This window comes from Puntigrus tetrazona, chromosome 13 (genome assembly GCF_018831695.1).
Source record: "Puntigrus tetrazona isolate hp1 chromosome 13, ASM1883169v1, whole genome shotgun sequence".
Classification (NCBI taxonomy): Eukaryota; Metazoa; Chordata; class Actinopteri; order Cypriniformes; family Cyprinidae; genus Puntigrus; species Puntigrus tetrazona.
In genome coordinates, this window is record NC_056711.1 from 22,036,976 (window position 1) to 22,051,919 (window position 14,944).

The 14,944-nt window shown below is 40.3% G+C and overlaps 1 protein-coding gene across 1 annotated transcript; it reads right to left on the reverse strand.

The window, feature by feature from the left end:
• Positions 1–4,479: 4,479 nt before the first annotated feature.
• On the reverse strand, positions 4,480–14,711 carry pwwp2b (PWWP domain containing 2B). The gene is made up of 3 exons (XM_043255712.1): positions 13,648–14,711; positions 7,506–9,144; positions 4,480–5,431 (listed from the first exon to the last, which is right to left on the reverse strand). Exons 1-2 carry the CDS (start codon positions 13,944–13,946, stop codon positions 7,506–7,508), a joined length of 1,938 nt encoding a protein of 645 aa, XP_043111647.1. The 5' UTR covers positions 13,947–14,711; the 3' UTR covers positions 4,480–5,431.
• Positions 14,712–14,944: the final 233 nt, after the last annotated feature.

Consider the following 14,944-nt stretch of genomic DNA (forward strand, 5'->3'; position numbering starts at 1 on the left):
ACGAGACGTTCCTCTAAACACTGTTTCACTGGATGAAGAGTTATTATAGATTATGGTTCTTCAGTCAAAACATCTGAATGTAGACTGATGGAGTGCTGTGGATTACTGTGATGTTCTTCATGACGCTGGATCCTGAAGCTGCGTCTCACTTCACTCTGAAGACCTTCGGCGAAACCGGCTCTTCACGAGGCTCTAAACGTCTCCCAGCGCAAATATTTACTCAGCCTGTTTGCTTTTGTTAACATCTGAACCTATTCTGAGGAGGATCTGAGGATTTATGTGTGTTTGGGGGATGGGAGCTTCATGACGTTCCTCCTTCAGTCACTGAACACCAGACCTCCTCCTGAAGAAAACCCCACCAGAGCAGCGTCTACTGACAACAGGACTTCTTCACATCAAGCTGTGGATTTCATTTTAGCAAAGAAACAGATCTAGTTGTCTTTACTTACACTTACTCTTTAATTAAATAAGAAACATTTAAAAAGTGAAAGAACTAAAACGGAAACAATAATGAGTTAAAAAAACAAAAAACTGCAGGCACATTAAAAACCAAAAATTTATAAGAAATAAAAACAAAACAAAATCTCTTAAAACCTTAATGTAAAAGAAAGGAAAATGGAAATGAACGCTTTAAATTAAAAACTAAAACTGAAATAGAAAAGAATAAGAGCTAATAAAACACAAAAAGGGCAAAAAAAAGTGTAATAAACTATTAATAAGAACTAGATTACCTTTATGTAATAAGTAAAAGATTTATACCAAAATGACAAGATGAAATGGAAATAAGACAGAAAAAACTAAAACTAATAGAAAACTAATAAACTAATAGAAATGACAAAAATATCCAATAAAAATTATTAAAACTTCAAGAAGAAAAAAACTCTCTTTTTATATATATATATATATATATATATATATATATATATATATATATATATATATATATATATATATATATAAATGAATAAATAACACTGATTACACACACACACATTTTCAGAACATGCTTGAAACACGTGTGTTTTAGAAGCTCAGAAGCCCCACGGTCATGTTATTACACTGAACTTCTTCAAAACATGTTGTTTAGTGTATTCTGAGAGTTATTACACACACAGTCAGAATGTGTGAGAAATCAATAAACTCTCCAGCACTGAATCACAGAAGAAGAAGAAGAAGACGTCAATAAGATGCACACGAACACACGAACGAACACACAAATACACTTGCACACACACACACTCGCACACACTCTCACACACTCTCAAACACACACACACACACACACACACACACACACACACACACACACCTGTATAATACATTTTTGGGGAATTTGTTTTTTAGTTTCAGCTCAGAACATTAAACATGATTTCTTTCAAGTATTTTCTCTACAAAGAAAGAATATTTACTTAGGAGTTTAAATTAAACTCAAATACTGAAGAAAAATGAATAAAAACAAACTGAATATTTAAACAAAAATAAATAAAATGTTGACAATTATGCACAAAAACTTCAATCTCCATTACTGTAAGGCACGAAAGAGTGCTAATATTTTATAGAACATTAATAATAATAATAATAATAATAATAATAATAATACTACACTAGAGAACTGTCTGAATCTCTTGATAAAATTGTTTGATATAAATTTAGCTCAGAACAGAACATTAGCACGATACACACATTCAACTACTCTTCTATAATAACACATTGTGTGATTAATTTTTCCTCTGCATTACTGTATGAGTTTTTTTTGTCGCTCCATAAACACTTAATTCATGAAAATGATATCTCCACGCCAAACAGCTAAAATATCTTAAAGGTCCTTCAGCAGTTTCTCAGGTTCTCCTGAACGATGGGACCGAGTCAGAAAGAGCTTCAGCTGGTGAGAAGCACTCCAGTCCTGCAACTTCATTTTCCTTTTAGGTTTTCATTAATCAACTCAGTAAGAAGAAACTGTTCTTGATTGAGGTTTGGTTCTCTTTAACGTTTGCATGTCTGAGCAAGAAACCCAGCCAATCACCGTGTGCATAGTTAATGAGCATGATGACATCATACACAGCAACGAGGTAAACCCCGCCCCCTTCACGCTCACAGCTTTAAGAGAAAAACGCTTTATGAACCCAGACCTCGATTAGAACTACAGATCAAAGGAACAACCGAATCAAAGAGTGAGTCATTTACGCTGGAGCCGATTGATTTAGACTCGTGATTCACTAGAGAGAGAAAAGAGATCCACTTTCAGGCTGACTGATTTTAAAAAGTATGTAGTGATGAGTGAAACAAAATGAATCACAAATCAAAGCACACCAATCTGATTCATTTGATTCAGATCAGGAGCCATCTCTTAAATATATATCTAAGCAGCGCATGATTCACAGAACGAACAGAAAACACACACTCCTCTTTCAGATCGGAAATAATCTTGAACTTCTGCACAAATGAATGTTTTCTAAACGACTTGTAATTAAAGCCATTAAGAACATCTAGATACAAACAGGACCTCGCGAGTCACGACATTTAAAAAGAAAAAACATAAATGTTTGAGGTCAGTAAGATTTCTGTGCAAAGAAATGAATACTTTTATTCATAAAGGATGCATTAAAGTGATAAAGTGTCATTAAAGACATTGATGAAAAGAGCTCTAGTTTAAATAAATGTTTTGCTTTCTATTCATCTGTGAATCCTGAAAAAAAGTAATAGAATCAGTGTCCACAAAAATATTTCATCATTATAATAGTAATAATAATCAGAAATGTTTGTTGATCAGTAAATCAGTATATTATTATGATTTCTAAAGACTGGAGGAATGATGCTGAAAATACACAGAAATAAATTACACTTTAACACATATTCACATTTTTTGGATATATTTCTGACTATATAAACTCAGCCTTGGGGAGCAGACGATATAAAAAAACTACAAATCTTACCAACCACAAACCTTGTAAGACTACCTGTGTAACATGTTAGTTTTGAGCTCTCTAAATATGAACAGTGTGCGTGTGTGAGAGTGTGTGTGTGTGCATGTGAGAGTGCGTGTGAATCAGTGTGTGTGAGTGAGAGTGTGTGTGAATGACTGTGTGAGTGTGTGTGCGTGAGTAAAAATGTGTGTGTGTGTGTGCATGTGAGAGTGCGTGTGAATGAGAGTGTGTGTGTGTGTGTGTGTGTGTGTGAGTGAGTGAGTGTGTGTGTGTGTGTGTGTGTGTGTGTGTGTGTGAGTGAGTGAGTGAGTGCGTGTGAGTGTGTGTGTGCAAGAGTGTGAGAACTAACAGAGCAAACACAGGTCAAGTCTTGAGTCTCTCACACACACACACACACACACAGACACACACACACACACACACACACACACACACACACACTCTGGACTGCGGCCGCAGGTCTGATTACAGAACAGCTGAAAGCTTCATTAAGCTCATGGAGAGCCAGCAGTGTCTTTCATGACACAATCACTGCATCCTTCATCAACAGAAAGCAACTCATCTGTCAATTAGCTTTTTCAAACCTGTCTATAAAACGAAAAGTTCAAAGCAGTCAGCCTCGTGAAGCGGAGTGGGACACCATCTATTTCAGCTTTCCGTCTCGTCCAAGTCCAAGAGTTAAGTACATGATGTTCATCTAATCCACTTACTTGAGGCTCTACAAAAAGATCTGCGACCGTCAACACGCTTTCACATTTAACACAAAGACTCAAACTTTCTTCAGACAGAAGCTTTGAAAAGCATGGGTTTGACAGCAAACAGAAGATGAGTAATAAGTGAGAGGTCAGCGAGCACCGACTGCGTCACTTTAACCCAACACGTTTCATGCACTGTGCATTCATCTGCTTATTCAAGTACGACATCAACAAAAATAAAACCTATTGGGAGTTTAGGAGTCAAGGAGTTTATGCAAAATACATTAAAAGTGCATGCAGAAAAACACAAATGATGGATAAAAGTTGCATGCACAAATAAGACATAAACCAATGATATGGTTTGGTTTAGGGAACATCTACCGGGGGTGACAGCAAACGACAGATAAGTGTAATAAACAAGAGGTAATCGAGCACCAAGTGCATCATTTAAACCCAATATCTGTGCACACGGTGTTTATATGCTTACTCCAGTATGAGGTCAACTTGCTAAAAACAATGGCAGGTCAAGGTTTTTTACGTAAAGAGAAGACAAAAACGCATGCATCAAAACACAAACGATAGAAAAAAGATGCATGGACAAATCTCAAATGCTCAAGAGAAAGCGCCTGATTTACCTCGGTGTTTGAAACTAAACCACACGGGCAAAAGAGCATTGCTTTTATATTTTATTCTATTTACAGCACATAAAAAAAAACAAAAAAAAACTCCACCGTTGTCTAGCCGTGGCAGATATAAAGCGCTGGACGGCGTCACAGCACACACACACACACACACACACACACACACACACACACGTACGGCTGCACTCATTCAGCACACACACACACACACCAACACGCTGCTTTTTATGCTTTAATAAAAGAGACGGTGCATAGGAGCGTACAGTTCTCTCCAGATCTCCAGTGGAACATTTCATAAAGGAGGAAAGCAACGTAAACTGGGCTAAACGTGAGAATACAGTGTACACAACTTCCTGAAAGCGTCCTTTAATTGAAATCTGCATCATTAAAAACTAAAAAAAAAAAAAATCACTTCAAAAGCGATGGGTTGGCTCCTCCGAGAGTCTGCAAACTCCAGCTAGTGTTCACAGCAGGCCACCAAGGTACGGATAAAGTGCTTCTCTTATCGTGACACATTAAATAATTAAAGCAAAACATCACATAATCAAGAGTGAAGAAGAGGATGGAGAGACATACGAGAGATATATTTCTAGGAAAGGACAGAGAAAGTGAAGCGACGGACGAACTGACATACTGCATGGTGTAAGACCTACATGATGCAAAAAGGAAGTTCACATTTTCATAATCTGAAGAAACAGACACAGTAAGACTCGTCGTTCTGTATAATAATACGGATATTCGTCGTTCCGCTCGGATCCTAAACGGACGTAAGAGTCATAAGAAACAGCAGCAGTGTGATCTTACAGGAGGCCAGTCACCGGTCGAGTGTTTGTTTTTTGTTTTTTTGTGTTTTTTTTGTGAATAAATACATTCGGATTTAGTGTCGAGCTACTTGTTCTAATATAATGTACGTCCTAAAAAACAAACAAAAGAAAGACGGAGAGACAAACGGGGGAATAGTTCGCTCCGAGGTTCCCGCGTTCTCCTCGCGGCCCTCGAAGGCGGTCCGCGCGCCGCCTTTTCTTCCTCCAGCCGCGTGTTTGGGGAAATAAAGCACCTTCCCTCATGATATCCGTGGCAAATGAAGGCGCTCTCCGTCCGGGGAGACCGCCACGTCCTGGGAGCGCCTGCAAAACCCTGAATGACAGCCAGTCCAGTCTGTCCTCGTCCACTGCAGACAGAAAACACATGCAATTCATAGAGCAACTGCATTATTTCAACTCAGTATTTGCATGCACTGTGCACTGAAAACGCATGCATATGAAAACACAAAAATGATGCACGCTCAAATCATACATAATAGTGCATGCACTTGAAAACACACGACATTCATGCATAGAAATGCACAAACGATTCGTAACAGTGCAAAGAAGCTTGGATTCACAGACATGTAGTCATGCAAAGCATAGTGGGAGATGTGACTAAATATGGCTGGAGAGAAATTCAGGAGTCCAAACACCGGCAGTGGGAGCGCTTGAGCCAATATTAAACATCTGATCCTCGACAAACACGAGGAGACCTGGCAGTCTCCAAAGAAACCGACCGGGAATCAGAGACATTTCTCCGAAGCCTTCCCTTTTCAACCGCTTTTATGTACTCACGTTATGAACTCACATTCATTTCAAATCCGTATGATATTCTTCTGTGGAACACTAAAAGAGATGTTTAGAAAGATGTTCACGCTGCTTATTACCATACATCTAAAGCAGACCGGGGAAGGCCCAAAGCTCTGTTAAAACAACATCAAATACTCACTTTATGTTCCACAGAAGAAAAAGTTGTTTGGATTTGGTAAGGCACGCAGGGGAATAAATGAAATGTTAATTATTCCTTTAATTGAAGTACGCTTTCTTTTTAAGACGTACACAAGGGTATATGTAAGGTGACCTCAGGAGAATTTCAAGGTTAACGGTACGTTCTTTTCTAACCTTGAACACTTATATTTACTCAATTAAATCCTGCTATTATATTTACTACGATTCGTTTTTGGAGTTTCAAAGTAAATTTAAGTAATAATAAAAGTTTGGTCGTTTCATTGTCATTTATTCATTTGAAAACATTAAACCACTAGTTTATTCATTTTGAAATATAGTAAGCAAAATAAAAATGATATTATTATATAATTTTACTTAAATAGTTATTTACACTTGTTTACACAATATTGTAACACTAATATTTTTGCTTAGCAAGAAAAAGAATCATAATTATTATTAATCACATAATACTATTTACATAAAATAGTATTATATAACCAAAATGTGAATAAAGCAAATCATTTTTCTTTTTACTGATCACTATTGCAATTTTGTGATTCCCAGAGCCACCGAAACATCAAATAACGCTCGACAACCGGAGACCGTGGCAAGCGCTCGCGTGGCTTCGTTCAGGGACCTGACGGACATCTGACGGCTAAGTAGGGCTTGTGTTTTCCAGCAACGGTGTAACATTCAGTCATTAATTACTCACCCTCAAGTTGTTCTAAACCCGTAAGATGTTTGTTTATCTTTAGAACACTAATAAAGATATTTCTGATCAAATCTGAGAGCTAGCTGTCCCTCCATAGACAGCCACACAACTGAAACGATCCAGAAACGTGAAAAATACATCAGTCACTTCAGTTTTGTGACGCTACGAGAATTTTATTTTGCACAAAGACAAGAAAAATAACAATTTGCTCAACCGTTCTTCACCCCTGAGTTACGTCTTCCGCCATTTTGGAGAGTATCGCAACGTAGCGCATCACACGCGCTTTAACGTATTTGACGAAATCAGCCTCGTTTATGTTCGAGGGGGAAAGCATGCACATGAACAATCTGTGGTTGTTTACGCCTAGAGGAAAGCATGAATGTGTTGTGATGCTCCCTAAAATGGGGGAAGATGTGATGGTTGAAGTTACGTTGTTTTTGATTTCCTTGCACAAAAAAAAGTATTCTCCTAGCATCGCAAAACTGAAGTTTAGCCACTGATGTCACATCCTGTTTTACCGATGTATTTACTGTGTTTCAGGTGTGTTGTTGTCTATGGAGAGTCAGATAGCTCTCAGATTTCATCAAAAATATCTTAATTTGTCTTCCGAAGAAGAATGAAAAAATTTCTTTAGAATGACACGAAGGCGAGTAATTAATGACAGAAATTTCATTTTGGGGTAAACTAACCCTTTAAACGTTCTAGAGCGCCTGACAATTTTTTCGCTCTGTAGAGAAACATTGCAGATCGTTTCATTTAAGGAAACACAAGAGACTCACCTAAGTTTCGCAGTGAGCCAGCAGAGATGTGATTTCGGCACCCATGTGTCCCACCGCCTTGGCGGCCTCCATGATGGCACGGCGGTACATCCCTTTCTTTTTGCGGTTAAAGCGTGACCTGAAGAACTCGCGGAACGGCGAGAGTTTGGCAACCGAGAGTTGGGAGGTGGTGGGAGATCCGAACCAGGAGACTTTAGCTTCGGGCCAGGGAGCATCGACCTCGCCTTCTTCTCTACGAATACCGCTAATACTGAGTATCCTCGCAGGCCACCAGGGGAATCCGTGGATCTTCCCCCAGACGACGTCGCCCACCGTTACGGCATGACCTTCCTCGGTCACGCATTTAGTCATGCTGCGAGTGTGCAGTCGCACGGTTAGAGGCGGAACAGTCTTGCTTTCCCCGTGAGAGGAAGACGACACGGAGATGTCGTCGCCCGGAGCGAGATCGCAGATTTCCGGTGATGTTCCGTCAGAGCTGAACGACTTGGACTCATCTAGACTGTCGCTGCTGCACACCGAGAGACTGGAGGAGTCTGCTTTTCTCTTCCGGAAGTTGATGAGCAAAGTCAAGTCGCCGTGCCGTTCCACTTCCTCGCCCGACCAAAGCTCCAGCGAATTCTTCTCCGCACCGTCTTCTGACTGAGAGTTGGGAACTCTCGGACTCTTCCTCCGAACGCCGTCCACCAATTCCGCCTCGTAAACGGACACCTGCTCCGCTCCGTCGGCCCGGGATCTCAAGCGTATCTTGGGCGAAGGGGCGTCCGGATTGTTCAGCTTTGGGAGCTTGAGTTTGGGAATGGAAATGGTGAGACCCGTTCGTATGGCGTCTACAGGAGTCTGCACGACTTTCTGGGGTTCCTTGGAAGCGTTCTGCTCTCTGTGGCCGTTCTGCAGAAGCTGCTTTGGGCAGAAGGGTTTGACCGAGCCGTGGACTCTCGAGGGGATCTTCATCACTTCGCCTTTACCTTGCGGAGTGCTGTAAGAGATCTTGATCACGGGACTGTGGGGAACGACGTCCCCTTTGGGAAACTTCTCATCGTCTTTCTTGTCCTTCCGGAAGCGCTTGCCGTCATACGCCGTCGATTCCTCTCGTCTCTTTGACTCTTTGTTGATGCCGTCTCCGTCGTCCTTCCTCTTGACCGGAGTCGCTTTAGAGTCATCCTCGTCTTGAGGAGCATTCTCCTTCCTGGACGTTTTGGGCACCGTTGGTCCATCTTTGCTCTCCTCGTCGCTATTTAGTGTGTTTTTGCATTTCTCGCACAGCACCTGCCGAGGTCTCAGTCGGATCGTGCTCATGGTCATCCTTCCAGGTTCTCGACTTCGTCTTTTCTTCCTCTTGATCGGACGCGGCGGCGGTTGCGGTACCCATTGGTTGTATGTATGCCGGACCCACATGGGCTGCGGAAACGGCGCTCCTTCGAAGTACGGCGGATACGTGGGCTGACCCGGTTGCACCGGGATAGGTACGGGAGCGGGAGGAGTTGCCATCTCAGGCTCCGTGTTTTCATCTTTTGGTCGCTGTGTCGGCTGACTAACGGGTTTAGAGGAAGCCTCTTCACTCGAGACTTCACAGTCCGGTCTCAATATGAGGCTCTCTTCGGATTTTCCAACAACATCTGGAAGGCAAAACAGTCCAGTCCTACGGAATAGAGTCAAAAAGGAACATGAGAGACAGTAGTTGCACCCAACTCATTTGTTCAGCGGTGTGATGCTAATTTCTTAATTTATATTACATTCAGATGAGGACAACAGAAGCAATCATAAATCAACAAAAGAGCAATGACATGCAATTAAGACTAATTATCTGCGTCTCTGGAGCACAAAAGCAGTCTTCAGCAGCTCAGATATATTTGCAGAAACAGACAACAATACACTACATGAGTCAAAATTATACATTTCCTTTTATTTCCAAAATTATTAGGATATTAAGATCTGATTAACATCCAAACTCATTTTTGATTATTAATACGCATGGCTAAGAACTTCATTTGGACATTTTTCATTTTGAAGGTGATTTTCTCAGTATTTTGAGAATTTTCCAGAATTTCTAATTAGTTTTCAAATAATCTCGGCCAAATATTTTCTTATGACTGGCTTCGTGGTCCAGGGTCACATAAATAAAAAAATAGCACAAAGGCAATCATCTTCGATGCATTTAGGAGTGCATAGAGATAAATCCCTCATGTTTGAGAATCATATTAATTAGGTTCCTGAAAGACCAGAACATGTATTACTTCTGAAAAAGGTTTTATGGAGTTGACAGGAATATTATACGTCTGTTCTCAGTCTATATTAGAAAGTAATATCTGGATCGTAATCTTTCCCATGACAACTACACCGAATGAGACAGAAACTGAACAAAAACCTATTTTTAACACTATGACAGTGTTGCAAAACCTCTGAACGCTGAAGAACGGAAACACACGATTAATCATTTCTAATGGCAAGCGGACTCTTGAGCAGAAAAACAGGTTAGAGATCCAGTTATATCACGCAACCACACCTTCTCCTTTTATAGCCTTTAAAAAACATCTCTCAAAACCCTTATTCTTAGAAAGAATACAGAAGAACTTGGATAAATCTCACGAAAACACGTCAAGGTCACGCTGAAAAAAAACAACAATATAAGCAAATGAAGACTATTTAAGGATAACCACTGTTATTATTATTATTATTATTATATTATGTGCATTGTTTTCATAACGATTAGGCACATTATCTCCCAACACCTCAACGAGTTTCAATTATACTTAATGGAGACGCTCAATAGATTGAATACTTTAATAAAACAAATACTACATACAAATCAATGATCATTTTCATAAAACTGAGACTGCATTTTAAAACTAAAATTAGGCAGGCCTGAATTATGACTTATGGACGCCCGACTGCAACTTCTTCATAATTCAGACTTTTCTTCTTTCAATTCTGAGACGTAAAACGGGTCAAAGATGGGAAACCCATTTTAGTGCCTGCAGGAAATTCAATTTAAAAAAAGTGTTGTTTTTTTTAAATATATGCATTCATAAAAAGCAGCGCTCTGATAACTTTGACGACAACGTTCTTTCATCATTCACTGGAACGGATTTATTCATGTAAAGGTTTTAAATGGCACACATTACAGTATTCTGATGTGTATTATTCAAACATCTAAAATAATGATCACACTAATTGGGTTACGAGGTCTGAAGAATAACGGCAAAGACTTAAAACGACAGAATAGTGTAAAGAGAGTTTTTAAAAGTCATCTAATGATGCTTGATCTAAACACACTCCACCAGATCGTTCAGTGTATGAACTTCTGTTATGCTGAGTGACATTTTAGTGGGTTTTTCCTGTAAATCATGGTACAAATGCATGACATCCATTAGTTTTTCCTGTGAACAAAAAAACAGGACATATTCTAGCGTATAGAGATGAAATAGAGAAAAAAAAGTAGAGTTTTGACTCTTCAAAAACTCGTTTTTCTTCAACCCGATCTCTGAAGCAGCACAAACTAGAACTTCTGAATATTCTGCAAAATATAAACTCAGAAATCTTTTTCTGTTTCCAGCACAGAACAAAACGCACACAAAAACGGCGACTTTGTTTCTCTTTCCCCTTCTGACGTTACGGAGGCGAGCAGGAGCCTGAGAACGAGGAGAAGCGAGCCAGAGCATTTAAAGACACCCCTCCACCTCACTGAACAAAAACAATCCCAGAACCCACCGGGACACGAGACGGCCCTGAAATCTGACTGTGCCGGGATTATCAATTAAACCTTAGAAGGAAGTCCTGCGGGTGAAAGAGGCAGAAACCCTCAGGCGGTAAACACCAATCATCAGAGATGCTTGATGAGAACCCTGAAGAGCCTGTCCTCCAGGCCACGGAGCGGTTTAAACACGAGCCGAAAACAAAGACGTATTCTGACATTCTTATTTTAGTGCACTGGGAAAAAAAAAAAAAAAAAAAAAGAAAGATCGGCGACTTAAATATGAGATTCTGAAGCAGAAAAAAAACTAAAAACAAGTAGTATTTTCTGGTAAAGCTCTCCAAAAATCTTTATTTACCACAACACTGAAAAATCATTTTTACACTGAATGCAGCTTATTTTCTAAAGGAGCAAATATCAGACTTTTTTCCTTTCTATGTATTTCTTCTCAGAACGGTAGCCTTCTCCACGACACTGTTAGAGAAACATCAAGAACAAAAGACTGCTTCTATATATATATATATATTATATAAATGATTTTTAAATAAAAGAGTACAATTCTGACTTTGTTCCTTGTAATACGTGGTTTATAACTCACACTTTATTTACTTTTTTCCACAGAATTGCACGGGAAAAATCTGATCTGTGAAATATAAAGAATTGTGAGGGTGAAAAAAAAAGAAGTCGTCACAGTTACCTATTCGATTTTTTTATAGCAATAAAAAAAAGATAGATTTTACAAACACTTATTCTCAGCTTACTCTTTCTGTTTATAACTTGTTTTTCGTGCGCACAGCATATTTAGCTTTTCAAGCAAAAACAGCTCGTTTCATTAAACGCTGCGTTTAAAAAGATGACACGTGTTGCGCCTGAAAGGTCGAGCGCAGGTCACAGGTCAAACACTGACACAGAAAACGTTCATTTCATGCGATGCTCTGGACGTCCGGCGGCCGGCGATGACTTCTGAACACGAGCAGGACGTGACAGGAACACTTTAACCCTTTAACACACGTTCAAGACTTCAGCACCTTCACCTCCGCTGGAAGAAAACATCTCTTATCACAAGCCGCCAAAATATTAACAGTTAAAACAAATACTGCGTGAACTTACTAATCTGCACCGAATCATAAACGTTTCATTTCTCTCTCTAACGTCTTCACGTCCTGTTTATGAAGGGATGTAACACTGAGTGACGCTTCACACTGTTTTAGGATCAAATCAGACGGAAAAGGGACGAGGAGGACGAAGGCTGCACGATTAAGAACCACGATTACGATTAACAGATTATATAATCACTCGCTTATCTGCGAGATACCTTTTAATATCTGATCATAAGATACGCGAGTTTCAGCACGACATTATAACAGCGTGCATGTGTTTAACTTCATTTCATTTCATTTTAGGAAGAAACCAATCCAGTGTGTGTTTGACATTTGACCTTTAATGCTATAGAAAAGTAATACAGGATTATCAGTGTTTTCACTTTGTTTTTATATATATATATATATATATATATATATATATATATATATATATATATACACACACACATATGTATACATATATACACATACACACACACACACACACACACACACACACAAACAAACAAACATACATACACACACACATACATATACACGTATATACACACACATACATACACAGATACATATACACACACAAACACACACACAAACATACATACATATGTACATATATACACATAATATATATATATATATATATATATATATATATATATATATATATATATATATATATATATATATATATATATATGGCACGCAGTGTTAAACTGTGATAATCCTAATTAATATCCACAATTATAATTTCAGGGGACAGGGTTTGTGATTCGGACTGATTTCACACAGCAGACAATGACAGCTCATTAGAAACACGAGAAAACAGGTCAACAACAGGCCTCTTGTGAGATCGGAGTAGAAACAGGTTCGGGTTTAATTCCCAAAACTCGAACAAACAGGTGAAGCCCAGCAGGATTTGACCTTTACACCGAGAGTGTGTCCAGGACAGGGACAGGCTGCTGTAACAATGGCATCTGAGCCTTCGTCAAGAATAACGTGGATTAAACTCAACGACACGGATCGCTGGGTGATGAGAACATCAATCAGAGCCCGAGCTGGAAAACACACAACGATACGCCGCCAGATCAAAGAGATCCGGGTGCTACGCGGCTAAAGCGGAAAGATCCATCAAGAAATCACACGATCCGACACAAAAGAGCCCGTTTTCTCGCGTTTCTACCGTGACGAGGAAGAGGATGATGATGGCGGTGGAGGTCGCCGTTCTTCTCATTGTCTCCGATCGAGGCCTGCTGGGGTTCTCCCGGCCTAGCGCTGGGCCCGATCTCACCGGAGTGTGTTCTCGCAGGGAAAGAGGAAAAAAACAACACAAAGAAAGGCCACTCACTTTCTGCCGCAGTCCAGCAGGATGCCGGTGTAGCTCCTCTCCCGGTACGTGAGCGTCACCACCAGCGTGTCGTTGACGATCTGCTCGACGGTCACCGGGATCCGGGAGCCGGCCCGCAGCTCCTCCGCTACAGCCTCCATCGTCTCCTCGCTCGGTGTCCGGCTGGGCGTCGCTCGATCCCGGCCGCCGGAGCCACGGTCGCGTCGCTCTCCGCTGCTGAGATCCGCCGGCGCGCTCGGGACGCGCAGTGACGCCATCAGCTCCGCCGACGCGTTACGACGATCCGTCCGCGGTGACATCACCAGCCGAGCTCGTCATCGAGCTCGGGAGACGCTCCGAGTCCGTCAGAGCGCGCGCCCGTTCGTTTCGTGATCGCTCTTTCACGAGCATTCAGAGTCACGGAGCGAGACTGAGGATCATAGGGCGCCTGAAAGCTGCTGGAAAAGAATCTATGCTGGTAGAAAAAAATCTCCTTTAAAGATGAATATCCCTAATATATAGGAAATCCGACAGCACGATCTTAATATCCTGATGGTTTAGGAAACTATATGCATGTGCCTCAAGCTGTGTATTTCTACGAATAGAACTGTGCTCCAGAGACACAGATAACAGTTTTAAGGGTCTTTTGTTTAAATTCAGTCATTTTAAAGATTCGTCGCTATCCTTCAAACTACTAGGTTTTACCCAACAGTACGAAGCATGCTCCTGTGATAATAACCAGCAGTATCTCATGAGGAACTCTCCTGTTTGTGTAAGGTCCAGTTCAGTCTTCATGAAGGAACATGCCTTTTATTCACAAAAATCAGACTCCTGCATTGAGTGTGTTTTTGTGCATGATTTAGTTTGTTGTAGCCAGAAAAATCTTTATATATCAAATGCTGTGGAATTATTAATCACACAATTAAATGAAAACACATGCCCTCTCTCTGTATAAGCAAATGAAGTGTTCTCATAATAATAGATTTAGTGTACGGTGGTCTGTTTAAACTTAAAAGACGAGTCCAAAACCCTTCAGATGTGCTTCATTAGAATGATTAAGATGAATTAAAGCACTGAATCACTTTCTGTCCTGTTCTCAACACCAGCTCTTTATTTTCAACCTTCTCCAGAGGTTTTGATTTCATGAAATCAGCTCTTACTTCTCAGAACTTCTCCGTTCCAGAACTGAAGGAGTATCTTCTCATCCTTTGGGCCTTAAAATGGCTGCCAGACTCCGAGTGATTCATGAGGATGATGAGGATGATGAAGAGGATGAAGGTCACAGCGCCGCCTTCAGAGAGAAAGAGCTTCACAGCTT

Bases quoted from the DNA above. Each gene is read 5' to 3' on its own strand.
- pwwp2b (XM_043255712.1), bottom strand. From the start codon at position 13,946: ATGTCACCGCGGACGGATCGTCGTAACGCGTCGGCGGAGCTGATGGCG. The intron at 9,145-13,647 runs GTGAGTGGCCTT...TCTATTCCGTAG, and splicing joins CTGCTGGACTGCGGCAGAAA to GACTGGACTGTTTTGCCTTC.